We start from the raw sequence: 18,917 nt of genomic DNA on the forward strand, positions 1-18,917 counted from the left end.
ACAATGATCAATCCATGAGTGGCTGTAAGCAGTGTGATGAGTATTATCATAATTAAGTAAATGTAGGCCCAAGCATCCACAGAATTCCAATAGACAAGCCGATTTCGAGTTGGCTGTATTCATATTAATATTGAAATCTCCAATGAGTATAACATGCTTATAATGCGGCATTATACAACGCGTCTCGTTCTCGATGATAGATAACATGTAGTACTGTCAAGTATGCTTAAACTTCACAACTTTTAGAGATTTGAATTCAAATTTACTACCACCCGCCTGGGTCAGTTGCTCTCGCGCGCCTCTATCGGTCGCCATATTGTTTTGTTGTGCCAACAGCTTTAGACGCTTAGAGAGATTTATTAAACTAATAATATTATTTAAATAATATTAATTGGAATTTAAACTTTATTGTTTGTTCATCTTCACAATGAGTAAGATGAGATCTCGTTCACGATCTAGGGAGAGAGATCGGGACGATCGTAAAACTAGTAAAAAATTAAAAGCAATGCAGGTTCAAATTGATAACCTTACAAACTGTGTAAAAGAATTTATACAGAGCCAAAGAAAAGAAATTCAGTCTACAGGTAAGAAATTAAATCACTTAATATGTTTGTTCCATACGAACATTACATATATTGATACAGTTGAACATTTGTTGTAGATATGTATTTATGTATATATATATATATATATATATATATATATATATATATATATATATATATATATATATATATACATGTATTGTAACGTACTGTTAAAAAAAAAAAAAAAAAAAAAAAAAAAAAAAAAAAAAATTGTTTTGGAAAAATACTTAATAGAAAAAATTAGCAGTGCGCATGCGCCACGGAGTGGATACCGGGGAGCGAGCACACACATCGGGGGGAAGACAGACCGCCTTGAGTGTAAACAGAAGGAGCACGTATTTTGGTTTCTGTTTTTTTTATAAAAAAAAAAAGTGAAGACTATAATTTGTAATAAATTGATTAGGAATAATTAAATTAAGTGTAGTCCAAGGACTCCAGTTTTTTTTGTTACTAGCACCAAGCTCTTTCTGAAGGGTGATAATAATTATTTTGATATATTCTGAAAATCGACATTGTATCAAGTAAGCGTTGAATTAATATTTGGTATTGGGTTAGAATTGCGTAGCTCCGGCTTTCAACTCCAGGCTTACTAGTTAAATTTTATATTGAACTATCGCTAATTAGGCTAGTTAATTAAAGGTTGCTAACTAAATTGATTATTTGTTTAAATAAAGGTACTAGGAAAATTACTATTTGTAAAGCTGACGGCGTCCTGCGTGACGTCATAGCCTTGAAATTCTTCTTTGATTATTCATAAATTGTTTCTTTTAATAAATTTGGAAAATGGGAAAATAGTATTGAGACATTAATTGACACAACCTATAATCTGCATAATCTCCTGAATTCCCTTTGAGAGTAAATTGTCTTTAGCCGGTAATTGAAATTTTTTTGCTTGGTTGATTATCTATTTTGTTAATTTTTAATAAAATTAACTGGCGCCTTCTGGGTAACAGTTACTGTTATTTGATGTTGTATAATTCTTTTGCTACATTCGAAGGCGCGCCAAGTTGGTAAGTTTGTACGTAATAATAATTTCAATTGGATTTTCACATCAAATAGAATCAATTTATTTAAACATTATTTAATATTACGTTACAATATATATATATATATATATATATATATATATATATATATACCTTATTTTCACTTACAGATGTAACTGAAGCTAACAAAGAAAATTCACCAGAAGAATTTAATAAAAATTCTGAAGGGTCTACGACTACAGATAAACTAGCAGATGACCCTGAAGTCGAGGTCCTTACGACCCCAAAAAATAATGCCCAAGAAGCAGATGATGAGTCCTCAGACTGGAACAAAGAGTTCCTCGAGCTGATGGGAGAGGCATCTTCACCTACAGGTCCGACGACAAAAGTCGATGATACCATCGAAAAACAGTGGACAAATTGGATGGCTAAAGGGCCTAACAGACGAAGCTCGGAAGGAACTACTCAAAAAATATTCTCGAGTAGATAAATTTCGAACAGAAGCACCAAAGGTTAATTTGGAGATAATCACCCACTTGTCAGAAATTTCAAAAAAGAGAGATCAATATTTTGTTGATACCCAAAACTGTGTAGGTACAGCTCTTGTTTCTCTTGGTTCAGCAATATCAATGCTGATGGAAAATCCTGAGGATGGTGTAGATCAGGTCCAACTCATGAAATACATCTGGGATGCAGGAAAAATTATGGCAGACGTTTTTCATCAACATTCAACTGCACGAAAATCATTTATCACTCCCAATCTCGATAAAGATATCAAGTCGACGTTAGAAGTGATAGTTTTCGACGAATGGCTTTATAGTCAGAAGCTAACTGATCAGGTGAAGGACGCTAAAAATATTAAAAAAGCGTCTACATTACTTAAAGTCCCAGAAAAATCAACAGCTAAGAAGACAACTAGTCAGGTAAATTGGAGAGGCCCACCTGGGAAAGCCAGACAAGTGGGCTATTACCCGAAACAGCAGTTCACGAACGTGAAATACAAATCGAGACCATTTCAGACAAGACCATCCCAGAGTTCAAGTCGCTCGACGACGCAAACGTCGAGTCGATCGACGTCGAAGAAGTAGAAAAAGTAAGTTTCATCGCAGGTAGGCTACGACATTTTGTAGAAGAATGGAAAACGATCACAAGTGATAAGTTTATTCTTGATTGCTTGAGAGGGTATAATTTAACCTTCAAGTCCAAACCAGTTCAACTTCGAGAACCAAGTACACCAAACTGGTCCTCGGACGAATTTGAAAAAATTAACCAAGAAATTTCCAATCTTTTATCCAAAAAAGCAATAGAAAAATGTGTAGCTTGTGAGGGACAATTTGTATCATCCTACTTCCTAGTTGCGAAGCCAGACAAATCTAATAGATTTATAATAAATTTAAGCAGGTTAAATGAGTTGATCGAAACGACACATTTTAAAATGGAAGACTTCAGGGCAGTAAAAAATTTAATATCACAGGGTTCATACATGGCGACTTTAGATTTAAAAGACGCGTATTTTCTAGTACCAGTCAATGAACGTGATAGAAAATACTTAAGATTTAGATTTAATAACATCAGTTTACTTGTCTTCCATTTGTCTTATCAGTATTATATCAGTTTACTTGTCTTCAATTTGTCTTATCGGCTAGTCCGTACATTTTTACAAAAATAATGAAACCAGTAGTAAATATTTTGCGCTTAAAAGGCTAGTTATCGGTGATATACTTAGACGATCTCTTATGTATTTGCAATTCATATGAATCTTGCAGCAGTAATGTAAAAAATATCATCAAATTGTTGGAAAAATTAGGGTTTATTATAAACTACAAAAAAAAGTTGTACAAAACCGAGTACAAGATGTAAGTATCTTGGATTTATTGTCGATTCAGAAAAATATTCTGTAGACCTACCAGACAACAAGAAAAATCAAATACTGCAGTTTTTGAACCACTTTGAAGTAGGGAACAAATATAAAATCCGTTTTTTTGCGCAGTTAATAGGAGTCCTCGTTGCGGCATCCCCAGTGGTAGAGTACAGTAAAATATATATCGTAAGATTAGAGAGGGCAAAATGGTTAGCATTAACTATCAATGATAATAATTTTGAAGCTTATATTAAAATCACTAACTCCATAATGGAAGATCTTATTTGGTGGAAAATAAATTTGTTAACTGGTTCTAACCTAATAAGGACACAAAATTATAAAATCACAATATCATCTGATGCATCCAGATCAGGTTGGGGTGCGGAATCTAATTTAAAAGTCACTCACGGGTTTTGGAGCCAGAAAGATAAAAAATTTCACATCAATTACTTAGAACTCCTAGCTGCCTTTTTTTCTTTAAAATGTTTTGCTTCAAATCTCAGCAATTGCGAAATTCTGATGCGTATAGATAACACTACAGCCATTTCATATATTAATAAAGCAGGTGGAATAAAATTTCCCCACCTGAGTGCGCTAGCACGAGAGATCTGGCAGTGGTGCGAAGGAAAAAATATTTGGATAAAAGCATCATATATCGCCTCAAAAGAAAATATCGACGCAGATGCAGCCTCTCGTGTTACTAACTTAGATACCGAATGGGAACTTAGGGCAAAGTACTTCAAACAAATAGTCGAAAAATTTGACCCTTGCACAATTGATCTATTCGCATCTAGAATTAACACCAAGTGTAAAAAATTTTGCTCACGTTACCCTGATCCAGAAGCATTAGTAGTAGACTCTTTTACAATTTCATGGGAGAAAAAACAATTTTATGCATTTCCTCCTTTTGCAATGGTATTACCAGTACTTAAAAAAATAATCAATGATATAGCAACTGGGGTAGTGGTTGTCCCTAATTGGCCCACCCAAGCATGGTACCCGTTTTTTACCTCAGTTCTCTGCGAGGATCCCTTAGTACTAGAACCATCAGCTGACATTAATTTCTCCTTGCAGGAAGAAGATCCATCCTCTATCACACAAGCTTTCTCTAGAGGTAGGGAAACTATCAGGGAAGCGTTTCTAATAAAGGGAGTACCAGAGGATTCCGTCGACTTCATGGTAAATTCAATCACACCATCAACACTCAAACAATACGAAGGCTGTCTCAAAAAATGGACACAATTTGCCACAGACAAAAAATTCAATGTGTTCGACCCCAGCACTGCCAATATAATTGAATTCCTGACAAAAAGATTTAATGAAAACGTGGGCTATGGAACCTTAAACTCGACGAGATCAGCGATCTCACTCATCGTAAAAAGAGACTTATCTAAAGATGACCTTATATCAAGATTTTTTAAAGGAGTTTTTAAGAAACGGCCCGCTACTCCAAAATATTCCACAACATGGAATACAGAACAAGTGTTAAAGTACATAGAAAACCAAAATACAATAGAAAATCAAACACTAAAACAAGTATCTGAAATCGCAGCAACACTACTAGTCCTCATTACTGCTCACAGACTCCAGGCTATATCTCTTATCGACATAGATAATATTAGTCAAGGTTCATCAGGCCTTCAGATCAAAATTCCGGAATTGATCAAGACATCTAAGTTGGGAAAGAACCAGCCAATATTAATAGTACCTTTTTTCAAGCAACGACAAAAAGTTTGCGTAGCTTCTATAATACTGCACTACTTAAAAATAACACGGTCTATTCGAGCAGAAAATAAAAAACTGTTTTTATCAACGGTAAAACCACACAATCTAGTAACCGCTCAGACAATCGGACACTGGATTAAGTCGTTATTAAACAAAGCTGGTATCGATACCGAAAAATTTAGCGCATACAGTGCTAAACATGCTTCTGTATCTGCAGCATACAGAAAAGGAGTAGACATCGACACAATCAGAAAAACAGCAGGCTGGACAGATGGATCTGCAACGTTCGCGCGTTTTTATAATAGACCTCTTACAGAATCAAGCAATAAGTTTGCTTCAGCAGTTATAACTAAAATAAATAGTAAGGGAAAAAATAATAAACGTTAAGATCTATAGAGGTAATTAAAGACATGGAAATAATTATAAGTATTTTTTTTTCTTTATTTTTCTTATGTAATTGTATGAAAAATAGAAACATTATCACAGACGCTAAAGATATACATGTTATCTATCATCGAGAACGAGACGTGTTGCATAATTGATCGATCAAACGAGCCCGCGAAGCGGGCGAAGTTCGATCGAGATTATACTACGCGGCTCGTTCGAAGATGATCACTCCCCACCCATATTGGACCCACAATCTAGTAATCATCAATACGAATCTGTGATAACAAAAAAAAAAAAAAAAAACAACAAAAGAGGTAAGTAACACTCTAAAATACATGAAGACCGATAGAGGCGCGCGAGAGCAACTGACCCCGGCGGGCGGTAATAAATTTGAATTCAAATCTCTAAAAGTTGTGAAGCTTAAGCATACTTGACAGTACTACATGTTATCTATCATCTTCGAACGAGCCGCGTAGTATAATATCGATCGAACTTCGCCCGCTTCGTGGGCTCGTTTGATCGATCAATTATATGATCGAAATCGGCTTCTAGAAGGTTTAAGGTCTCAGAGATCGGCGGATTATACACAACAACTAAAATTTTTTGTCTTCTAGTATGCCACACTTCCATGAAAAGGTATTCAGGATGGTTCGGAAGATAAGTTGAAGTTAGCACAAATCTAGACGCAAGAGCATTCCGAATATACAACGCAACACCCCCTCCATTTCTATTAGTACGATCATTTCTAAATAAGGTAAACGATGGAATTTTGAACTGAGTATCTGACATGTTAAAGTTTAACCACGTTTCACTGACAGCTATAATGTCAAAAGAATGTATTCTAAAAAAATCCTTGAATAAACAAAAATTACTGTTGAGCGAACGGATATTCACATGACAAATGTTGAGAGGCTGTCGATTCACTGAAATTGAAGTAGCTGATACATCCGAACTTGATAATGACTGAGTGGGCATAAGTTATTGCAGATTCTTTTGCAAAACCTTCATGCCTGATGAAGGTAACAATCTCAACGGTGGCTTCTCTGATGAAAATCTAACATAAACAGCTGCTCCAGCTATCCAAACATTCCTTGGAATCAATTTCGAATACGTTTCAAGGACCTGCTGCCGAAATTTATACAAAGCCGATGGATGCCTGCGATGTATACGAATAGGTTGAGATGACACATCATCATCCACTAAAAGTCTATTGCCCGGAATCACAATATCCTTTACCTTCCCAATAATGTGATCTACTACTTCTTTACTTTCAAATTTAACTAAGACATCTCGATCTCTCTGCTTTCCAAAACGCGTTCTCGCTTCCGCTGGCTTACCAATTCGACGAACAAACTTTATTTTCGATGCATCAACTGAAGTATCTGTCAAGATAAGTAAATTCTCAACAGCTTTCTTAAGATCTCCTGATGTTTCCTGTAGACCAGAAATGGACAATTCATCCGCAAGTGCCTGTGACTCCATTTGAAGAGCATGTTGTTCAAAATTACAACTAACTAATAATTCGGCTACTTTAGCAACCTTATCAGCAGCTTTTGATTTCCCAGAATCCTTATTCTTCTCCAGGCCATCGACTCTTTTCTCCAAATCATTCACCTGCTCAGCTAACTTATTCTGAGTTTTTTCCAGAGTATCAAATTTTCCGAGTATTTGATTAACTGATTTTTGTAAGTCTGATAATTTATCTAACTTATCTAGTTTTTGCAGTTTTGACAAATGCCCCTCCAAAGTAGCCAACACGTTCATTGATGTTTTCTCAAAGCAAAATGGGCATTTTACTTTAATTAACTCCACAGCTTCTGATGATGATCCAATGTTGTATCTTAATTTGACACAAGATGGATGAAATTTGTGATGATATTGACAGCTTGCTTTAATGCAATGCGCACTGTCGGTAATCTCAGCAAGACACAGTATGCACGACAATATTACAAAGTGAACTCAGTAGAATAAAATCATCGCGTTTACGAAAATTATTTTATGCGCCATGCATCTATTATATTATTTAAAAGGCAGCGGCAATTTGCGCACTAATTTTTCGATCTCAAGATAAATTTAAACTAACATTTATCAAGTGTTACCTTACACGTCACGATGATCTTGAGTCTTTTAAATTCTCGATTACGTCGAAAAAATATAAAATAAAAAAAAACCAATTTAGCTATTAAATTAAATTTACAATCCAAAATAACATTTTAAATTAACAGTAAATAGATTAGCGGAAAAATTTTAAGATTAATGAAAATTTAATTCTTATCTTTTAATTTATCATAACAAATATAATCTGTGAAAGTAAGATTAGCGTTCGTCTTAAGTTAGTTGATTATCTGATACCTTTGACCGATAATAACAATAAATATAGTCTTTTTTATTTTCGGTTTATTTAATAAGTCAATGTGTCTGTTTTAATTGTTAGATTTTCTACTTGCTTACTTTATCATAGAGTCGATAGTCTCCGTAATTATAAGTTAATTTGCTAACAAGTAATTACTTCTTCTTTATAGTATTTCAGTCAAGTACTTAATAGATCAAAATTAAACATTCATTAATTGGTTATAATAATTAATGACTTCAATAAGACGGATTTAACTATCGTTACTATAAATACATGGTTGATATTTTAGTTACCTATTAACTAATTGCAAAATTTAATCATCCTAGAATTAATTATAATATTATTTTCTTCAAGTTGACAACAAGTATCGAGAGAAAAAATTATAAAATTTAAATCATCGGTAATATTTAAAAGATAATGGATTTAAAAGATCAATAAATTATAAATAAGATCCTGTCGGTAAATATTGATAAAAAAATATAATAATTTATCAATATTATTGTGTTAAAAAATTGTTGAATAACAATTAAAATAAATCATTTTATTAACGTGCATTAAATAAACAAAATCAATTTTTTCTTTTATTATTGATTTTTTTATTGTAGACAAAGTACAGACAATTTATTTGAAAATTATTCAAAAGAATTTAATGATCTTAAATCAAGAAAAAAAATTCTTGATTTATAATTTTTATTAAAAACGGCGTTTAGAAAGATTTTTTAATAAATTAAATGTAAGGATTTGAAAGATGCGGATTTAAAAAAAAAATAGAAAAAAGCAAAATTTATTATGCATCTTACATACTGTCATCATCATAGTAAGACCGTCGAGAACGATTTCGACATTAATCATCAGCATTTATTCGTCGGTTAGCTACAGGTACTTTTATAAAGTGGAGCGAATAAAGCGAGACGTTTAATAGTTATGTCGACGTAACGTCATTAAATCTTTGTATTCGTGATATGACGACGGAATATAAGACAACCTTTACTTGCACAGATCGACATGTATGCCCTGCTTTCGTCTTCTATTCTCCACCTCGCCGTTGCGTCTATAGGCTGTACTTTGACTCGGAAGACTTTGATGAGTGCTATCCAAAATGGGTCACGGTCACCCGCGTAAGCTCGTATCAACTTATCAGCAAATCACCGGAATCAAAACAAACTTTTTTCTTTTCTTTAAAAAAACATAAACACATATGTTTTTAATGTTCTTTTAAAATTTCAACGAGATACACGATTTTTTAAATGTAATTATTTCATCGCATCTTTGCATTATCCCAGAATTCATTAGTCCGGAGATCTAGGAGGCTTATAAACTAAAAGGCTTCGGATCTCAGCTCAGACAAGCCCTCTAATTCCATTTCCGTTTGTTTTTTTAAGCGACGTCGTTGAGTCCCCTGCAGAATTTTAAAAATGAAGTAATAAGAGAAAAAAAGAAGTGATTGATTTTTTAAAATTTATTTAACTAAAAAAATATAACATATTATAATATTTATATCTGTATATAATATTTATTTATAAAACAAATGATGATAATTTATAATTTTTCATTGTATTGAATAATTATTTTATCTTTTTTATTATTATCACTTATTTTGGTATCTTCTAGTATAAAATTTTTACGTTTATCTTCATTGGCTCCATATAAATCCAAATCTTTGCTGAGATAACAGACGCACATATCTAATAAAACTGCGACGAATGTAAAACCTTGGATAAACAAGAGAAAGATTTTATCGATGGATTAATTAAATTTGCTTATGGCTATAATTTATTACAATTAAAAAACTGGTGAATCTAAGTGTGCATGCTTTAAGCGCGACATTTTATTTTATAGTTAACTTTGAGTAATTAATTAAATTTATCTGAATAAAAAAATTTTTCAAACGAAAAACTATTTTGACAACAATATATATTAAATAATATTTTAATAGTTCCAACTATTAATAATTATTTAATCTTCCATTATAAAAAAAACTAACATGTCAAATGTTTGCTAGTTTAGGCTATTTATTATAGTATTTAATTGATTGATAAATCATATTTTTTTTAATTTTTACCAGCAAATTATTTTACCAGCAAATCATTGCAACATGTGTAATATACCTTCTAAAATACATTAATGTATCTTTTTGTATCCTCATAATTGGCCATACAGGCTGTCAGGATTTATTAATAAAGAAAATAAAATAAAATAAAATAAGCAAAATATTGCAGTAGTTCTTAGAAAAACTAAAATTATTTTTCGTAGTATCAAAATTACTTTTAATTACTTGAATAATTTTTTTAAAATTCATGAAAAATTTAAAAAGCAGAAAATACATACAAATTTTGCGCTTAAAACATGCAATTAAAAAAAAATTAACAAAAGTAAATAATATAATTGAGTACTTACAGGCACCGGTGACGTTAAATAGATAACGAAATTTATCTTTGTCATAGTACCAGCAATTGCCGGTAGTCCCACAAGATTTTTCCCAGATGAGACAGGACTGATCGCAAATAAATCCGTAAACAATGGGACCAGGTATCAGCGCAAAGAGCGATATGAACATCAGGGTGACTCCCTGAGCGACGCTCTTGTCTTTCTGCTGTACGCACCGATAATTTATCAGCACGTTTCCTATTTTGCCAGTCGACATCAAGCAGTGGCAAATCATGCTCAGCACAATGAATGTTATGTACGAGTTAATGCAGTTTCCTAGGCATGGCCCGAGGACAACTGTATCGTCTGGTATTGGCTGGCTCGTGTTTTGGTTGTAATTGTCATTGTTGTATTTTTCGGGTGCAAGGTAATTAGCGGCGCTTGGTACACAACTGCAGTTGCCGTAGTGCCGGGCGTCAATTAAACTGGTGCAGCCAGCGTGACACGCTGAGAAATATGATGTCATTGACGCTTCGTGGCACACTGGCGCGTATTTAACGCCGTCACAATTACATCCAACATTACACGCTGTTGTAAAATTAACCCTTTAAATATCAATGGTTGTTAATTATTATTATAATTAAAAATTTGATTTATTCAATTTTGAGTAAAATACTTTTTAATTAACTTTCAAAAATTTTTTTTAGAAAATTAAGAAAAAAATTTGTTTGTAATTATTCTAAATTATCATAAAAAATTTGACTTAAAAAGTAAAATTGAGAGTTTAAATTTTGATAATTTTTTTTTAAATCGTTCAATAATTAAAAAAAAATTAGTTTATAAAACGTTCTAAAATTTACATTTTATTATAAGTCACAACAATAGATAAAATATAACTTACTCCATGGTAATAGAATTGACTCCTTCAATAGGAACTTGGTTACAGCCAATAAAAATGTAACTTATTTGTATAAAAAAAGCAACAAATCCACCGAATACATTCCAGCTCAAAAGTCTTGTAGGTCGTGGCTTAACTTTGCTTATGAAAAACCCCGAGCCCAAAAACCCCAGCACCATGCCTACTAGCGCAATGGGACCTTTATAATCAGTGAATTGAAAAAAGAAGAAAAAAAAACAACAATTATTAGGTTAATTATATAATTAAATAAAATTTAAACCAGAGTATAAAATAAAAATGATAGTACCTGTTATAACAGTACCCCCAGCTGCCGAAGTATTAAATTGTACCTCGAGATACTTGGCCATGAAGGTGAAGTAAGGAAGTAGACCAAAAATTCCAAATACAGCGCTCAAGTTGTTGCAAAAGAGAATTTTGTTCGAAAGAACGCGCTTCAGCGTCACCGGGAAATCTTTTAGCGAAGGCTGATGCGCGTTTTCTTCCTCACATTTTTCAATTCTAGGTGATAATTCTGGTACCCGTTCGATTCCGTTTTGAATTTTTAGTGGCAATTCACCTTCTATCTGTTTTAACAAGAATAATTAATTTATCATTCAATAAAATGTAATTAATTTTATTACACTGAGAAAAAAAATGTATCAGTCTAAAGAATTGGTCGAATAAATTTTAATAAAATTTATTTAATTTAACTGAGCCTATTTGTTTGTTTGCTTGATATAATAAAAATATATAGGGGAGGGGGGGGGCAAAATGGGGTACTTAAGAAACCGTTATGATTTTAAGGACTTAAATATGCTGATTTTTCTCGTTTTCAGTCGTAATTGAAGGAAAATAATCAAATTTCAAGTTGCCGTAGAAAAAAATTTTTTTTTTTGCGGGCAAAATGGGGTACCCCCTGAAAAAGTGAAAAAAAAATTCCATTATCCGAAAATGAAATGTCGTTAAAAAAATAACATTTTCTTATCGATAAGTCTACGAAAGAACCCAGAGAGATGAACAAATCACCCAAAAAAGAAACATTGTTATAGTTGACGCAATATACTCTTAACAAAAATTGAGGTAGCAAAAAAAATTTTTTAATTTTGTAGTAATTTTTGACGGGTTTCGCTTGAGTAAAAATAATATCAAGATAAAAAAAAGAGTTCCCTTGAGAAGATTCTAATTTTTGGATCTCCCGGTGAAAAATTTTTTAGACATAGTTCTCACGCAATTCCAAGCAATAGCACGAAAAAGAACATTCGTAATTTTTTTGCACTCTCTTTCTTGGTTTAGGGATTCAGAAAAATTTTTTCAAATTGAATGATCTTGTAGGCCTGAAGATCTTACTTTTTAAATTAAATATCTCACAAGCCCACCAAATGATTTTGAAGAAATTGGCGGCCTCTGACACAGTTTTCTGAGCATTGTTAGTTAAATTATGACATCAAAAATTATCCGGGAATAAATTTTGAAGTTATTTGAAAAAGACATTCTTTTATAATGGTTAGTTTACACAGAAAAAAAGGTTCACTTGAGCCAATAAAATATTTTTTTTCTTAATTATTTCCTTGAGCGAAAAAAAAATTTTCTTTTTGACGCAAGAAATTTCACTTATTCCAACAAAATTAACTCTCTTGTTTTAAGAAATATGTATCTTGATCCAAGAAAATTTATTTAAGTCAAGAAAATCTTCTTGTTTTGAGAAAATTCAGCCTCTTGCTCCAAAAAATTAAACATAAAGATAGAAGAAAATTTTCATTAATATTTTTATTGATTAACATATCAAATGGGAAGATCAAATAATGTTGAATCATTTTTTTTCATTCAATATGTATAATTGCACGCTAAAATAATATAAAATGGGTATCAAATATTCAAGAGAAAAATTTTCTCAAGGTGAGAAAATTTTTTTCTCAGCTGAAGTAGGTGGCACTGCTTCCCTAAAGTATCTAAAAATCTTGATCAAATGTAAAAATTTATTGCATCAAGTATTTATGATAATTTGAATTAAGAAAAAATTACTTCCACAAAAAATAGAATTTCAAGAAAAATTTTTATTTCGGGCAACACAACTTCAGTCTTCCTTCAGGCACCTGAAAATTTTCTCGAGCCAAGAATTTTGTTCTCCAGTCAAGATTTGATTTTCTCCAGTCAAGATTTGATTTTCGAAAATTGGCATGGAACCAATGACTCCCCGATTTTTTTTTTTTTTTTAATCATTCATTTGTAAAGCGAGAACTTAAAAATTCAGAAAAAGTAATTGTAGATGTGAAAAAAAATTTATTACGATGCACAATGACGATAAAAATTACTGTAAGAAAAGTTAGAAAAAAAAAATTTTTTTTGTTTTTTTAATTAAAAAATTTGTTTTTCTTTTAAATTGTAGGAAATGACGTTAAAATATATTTTAGGAAGCTGAAAGAGCTTTTTGGAAAAAAAAAAATTTTCTTACGAAATTTTGGGGGTATCCCATTTTGCCACCCCTACCCCATTTTGCCCCCCCCTCCCCTAATTATATTTTTCTGGCAAAAATTAAATGTTTTAACAAATTTTTGAGTCAAGAAATACTTGTGTGGACATAATTTTAAATTTTTCTCTGTGTATTAATTTAAAAGCTTGAATGAAAAAAAAAAAAATTACCCGATTCTTGTTATTGTTTTTTTTTTTATCATCTTTTGGCAAATGTTTGGGAAACATGGCGATAAGTAGGGCAAAAATAAGAAGCAAGCACCCGAGAATAATCCATCCCAACCACCAGGCACCCAACCACCTTGGATCTTTGTCAGTAATAACTGGATGTAGACTCGGTACAATGTAAAGCTTCAAACAAGCGTAAGCTAAAATGAATCCCAACGCTGGTCCAGTGGTTCTTAATGCAAAAGTAAATCCTACAACATTTAAACAATTTAAATATTATGTTTTAGTAAATTTAGTAATTTTATTTATTTAATAATTTTAAGTATGTAATTTTACCAAGAAGCATCGGGGTGTTTGATTTTTTGGTGTTATCATCAAGATAAGTTTGTCCTAATCCAAAGTACAGAGTAGTGCCAATCCCGAGGACAAATTGGGACATGAATACCAAAAACCGCGGCAGTAAACTCCCGTCCATAAGATCCTCCTCATCGCATTTGTCGTGATCGTTCGTCCCGGGACAGAGGTAAGTCGGGCTATTACTCGAACCGGCTTTCGTTGAATTTAAAAAAATGCTTTCTTCCAAATGCTCTTGAGTCAAAGCCAGCGCTGCCTTACCAGGACCATAGATTAGATGGGGAATCACTAGAATGAAACATGATAATGCACTGAATCCTACGCCGGCTGCTAGCCATCTTGGGCGGTGTCCTGCGCCCCCGTAGTACATCAGAATTAATGACAGGATTTGTGAGATCTCGTTCCCAGACAATATGATACCTTTAATTTTTATTTATCAATTATTAAATTGGGATAATTTAAGCTAATAAATTCAGGATAAAATGAGGATATATAATTTACGGAATCGGACGTAATTTATAAAATGAGAAAATAAAATTTTTTTAAAAAATTAATTTAATTGAAGGGAAAAATTCTTGAATTGAGAAATTTTATTGATTCAAGTAAATTTTACTCAATTAAAAAATTTTTTATTTTAATTCAAGACAATAAAGTTTTTCAAAATGATTCTCTTGAGCATTCAAAAATTTTTCCCTTGAATCAATTAAATTTTTTTTCAGCTTACTAATATTAACAGGCGAGACCATCTTTTTCTCGCTTTGCTCTCACGGAGTTCAACGGAACTATCTCTGTCGCACTCCCAACAGCAGAGCAATTGCAGTTTCGATTGGTTTCACGAAACGAATGAAATTTTTGAAAAAAACGTTTTGTGGTGAAATAGTTTATTAAATTATCTATTATCTCTAAAAACGTTTTTTCAAAATTTCCATTCGTTTCGCTAAGCCGATTGAAACTGCAATCACTGGTCTCGGCTGTTAAGAAAAATTAACGCAAAAAATTTTTTGATTTTCAAAATCAGAGAAATTTTTAAAAATATTTATGAATATCAATTTGAACTTAGCTAGAAAAAATATAAAATTCACCTGTTGTTTGACTTGGAATTTTAAATCGTTTTTCTAATGTCGTCAGCGTGACGACGATGTATATGAAGGCCATCGCCTGTACAAGTCCCAGAAAACCATAAACCAAAATAAAGGTATGTGGCGTTGCGCGCTTTTGGAGCCACTTTGGGTAAATTCCACACAGTCCACAATGTGTTGGCCTTGGTTCCGTCATAGCTTTATTGTTTATTGTTACGTATTTATCAATCTCCCATTCAGCTTTCAAGCCCTACGCAAAATGAAAAAAAAAATTTATACTTATTTATATACATGTATGTTAATAAAAACAAAGATATCATTGAATAGAGTGATAAAATGAAACCACGGATAAATTTAATACCCGCAGTATTTTATTATATTGTCTTACTGAAAAATAAACCTGCTATCTAAAATCGCAGTTAAGTATGTAATAATGATACTCTTGTCTTAATTTCAATGACTATTACTTTTCTCAAGATTTTCATATCGCATCATAAACATGACCTTACAATCACTTTAAAAGTAATCAATTCATTTGTAAGAGTAATTTAAAAAAGTAATACTTTTAAAAAGTAACGGACGTATGCGTATTTCAGTAACGATGAACTTGTAAAAAATTTTATTATTGTAAAATAAATCTAAACTCGATTAAGGTAAAAAAAAATGTTATCTATTGTGATCCACTTTCTGGCTAGTTAGTTGCGGAAACGTGCAGTTAAACACAAAAGCCCACGGTTACTATTCGCTTTTATTTGCCTCTCGACATTGGTTGACAGCTTGTCATCTCCTCGTTTCTTACCTTGATATTAAACAGACCATCGTTACATATATCTACATACTATACATATAAATAACATATTTTTACTATTTTATCGATCAAACATTATCCCATTTTATTATAATTATCCCTTTCTATTTATATTTCTCTCCATTATTTATCGATTTACCAATAATTATTGATTTCAATCGTTTTTTAATTTTACTTTCTTCATTATTTTTTATTTAAATTCAACTTTAAACTCAGTAGAATAAGATACAATTTTCGTTGTTCATTATTGAGATTAATAATAATTTTTTTCTAATAATAATTTTATTAAAAAATAATTTTTTTCTAATATTAATTTTATTAAATATTTTTATAAACTTTAGGTTAATCAAAAGCATCCAATAAATTTTAACGATAACAAAAGTTATAAATTTGACAGCTGTCAAAGTTCCCCTTGAAAAATTTTTTTTTCAATTTAAACTAAACTTATTACAGCAAAAAAGTAATTAATTACAAAACAATGAGTATTTAACGCCGCTCAATAAATGAATGAATAAATAATGAATTTCTAATAAGCATTAAATGTTTTTTTTATTGATGTACCTTTTATATAATGAATAATATATTTACGTGTTTATATATTTACATATACACGCATATGTATATATAAATATGTAGCAGTAACATGTGTAAGCACAATCAATTGACGCGACTTTTCGTAATAGTAAGCGTTCATGGAGCATACTTCCGTTACTGTAATGACATCACGTGCGCGAGAGTTCTCTGGGTACGATCGAGATTGCATGAAAATTAAGAAACTAAGATCATGATAATTATCTACGTATGTTGATGACTTGCAATTACAATGTATACATAAATCAATCTTTCTTCTTCATCACTATAAGCACCTAATTTGTTTTTTAATAACTTTTTATCTCATGTAATATAAAAGATTATAGAACTGAGCGAACAATGGATATCTAATCGATTTTATACATTTATCATCGCGATCTTAATCGAACAAATAGCGATAAAATTTGTTTGTATTGTCTGCAAAAAATTAATTACTTATTGAAATAGACCGTGCAAATATTTAATTGCTATAATATGAGAGGGAAGTAAAAATTTTTAAATAAAATTAATCTTGATGTGACGAATAGTTTGAATGTCAACCTGATGTGATGAATTACGATAAGTTAAGGACGTTAAAAAGAAAATTACCTAAGAATATAAATGATGATAAATTAAGTTATAAATAATAATAATAATAATATTAAGTTCCACTAGTATCATGATTATGATCATTAAAAATTATAACTCAAATTTTAAATGAAAAATAAAATATAATTGCAAGATTTTTACCGTAACATCTCCCCGCAATTAGGGAGCCCGGGGATTGACTGTCTGTTTTTTTTTAGCCAGGATGCTTTTTTTAATAAACTCGCACTCTACGCCACTGATAATATTTTTTTGCTGTTAAATGGTAGTAGTACTATCTCATAAGCTCTTTGCAGGACAGGATCTCGCGGATACCGCGGGATAACTACACGAAGAGACTTTGCGCTGTGGTGATAATCTTCTTTGCTCTTGGCCTCTTGCAAACGGTACCTATCGCAATTGTCCCCTCCGCAGTACCACAGTCCGAGTTACATAGTTATGTGTAAATATATATGTGTTATAGACATACTTTTCCTCTTGCGCGTTTAGTAACATCCATTCTAAATTCATTCAAATAGAACTAAACGCAAGTGGAAGCGCGAAACAATTATTTATCTACATTTCACTGCCATCTTTTCGGGAATTTTGTTATTAAGTTTTATATCTTCTGTTGGTAAAATAGAATTCATTCAATGCGAAGAAATTTTAATTTCAATTTAACTTAACAGCCGAGACCAGTGATTGCAGTTTCAATCGGCTTAGCGAAACGAATGGAAATTTTGAAAAAACGTTTTTAGAGATAATAGATAATTTAATAAACTATTTCACCACAAAGCGTTTTTTTCAAAAATTTCATTCGTTTCGTGAAACCAATCGAAACTGCAATTGCTCTGCTGTTGGGAGTGCGACAGAGATAGTTCCGTTGAACTCCGTGAGAGCAAAGCGAGAAAAAGATGGTCTCGCCTGTTAAATTTATTATTTTATTCATTAAAAAAGAAGTATACAGTTTTGAATGTCTATTTGTTTTTGTTTAAAAAAATTTAATTTTTTAGAAAATTTAGATTCCAAAATTTTTGTCTTATGTAAACTGAATTTATTATTATAAATTATTGAAGAATAAATTTTTTAAAAAACTTCGATTATTCTTTGGCAATAAACGCATTGAAATAATTAAAAAAAAAATGTTTTTTTAAGTTTTATTAAAGTAAATTATAATTAAATCTAAAAAATAGAGGTACAATAAAAATACAAAGTTTTAATATTAATTATTTATTAACCGTACATCGAATTGATAATTACAATTAATATATAACAAATAAATAATAATGAAATGAATATTAAATTCAATAATAGAAATAACTAGTGAAAATAATTAATAATGCAAATTTAGCTATACATTCATTTATTTATCCGCATTAATAATTTTAAATTTAGAAACTACATTTATTAATTATCTAGATAATTTTTAATGATAATGAATAATATAGTTCTACTTAATAACTAATTAATAAAAATGATATATATTAATCAATAACATATGAAAGATGGCAATTATGACGTCAATTATGTAATAACAATAGCAATAGTTAATAATTGTGAAAAATAATAATTATTAAATTGCAATAGTAATAAAATAATGTCATCTACATACGACAATAATTATTGTTTTGTTTTTTATCTATTTTATGATTCAACTTAACTTAAATTTTTAATTAATTACTTTCAACTGTGTTTTCATCAATATCCTTTTTCTTTATAC

At 31.1% G+C, this 18,917-nt stretch overlaps 1 protein-coding gene across 2 annotated transcripts; it reads right to left on the bottom strand.

Annotated features, from left to right (window-relative positions):
- Positions 1–9,405: 9,405 nt before the first annotated feature.
- Positions 9,406–17,610, bottom strand: LOC123259307 (solute carrier organic anion transporter family member 74D). 2 transcript variants are annotated; one of them, XM_044719676.1, is made up of 8 exons: positions 17,363–17,610; positions 15,238–15,484; positions 14,138–14,575; positions 13,805–14,052; positions 11,472–11,748; positions 11,168–11,363; positions 10,297–10,871; positions 9,406–9,611 (listed from the first exon to the last, which is right to left on the bottom strand). In XM_044719676.1, exons 2-8 carry the CDS (start codon positions 15,428–15,430, stop codon positions 9,439–9,441), a joined length of 2,100 nt encoding a protein of 699 aa, XP_044575611.1. In that variant the 5' UTR covers positions 15,431–15,484; positions 17,363–17,610; the 3' UTR covers positions 9,406–9,438. The 2 variants fall into 2 exon arrangements, with proteins under 2 accessions (XP_044575611.1, XP_044575617.1); XM_044719682.1 differs by lacking the exon at positions 17,363–17,610 and adding an exon at positions 15,798–15,820.
- Between the last annotated feature and the right edge of the window lie 1,307 nt (positions 17,611–18,917).

Source organism: Cotesia glomerata, linkage group LG1, assembly GCF_020080835.1.
Source record: "Cotesia glomerata isolate CgM1 linkage group LG1, MPM_Cglom_v2.3, whole genome shotgun sequence".
NCBI lineage: Eukaryota > Metazoa > Arthropoda > Insecta > Hymenoptera > Braconidae > Cotesia > Cotesia glomerata.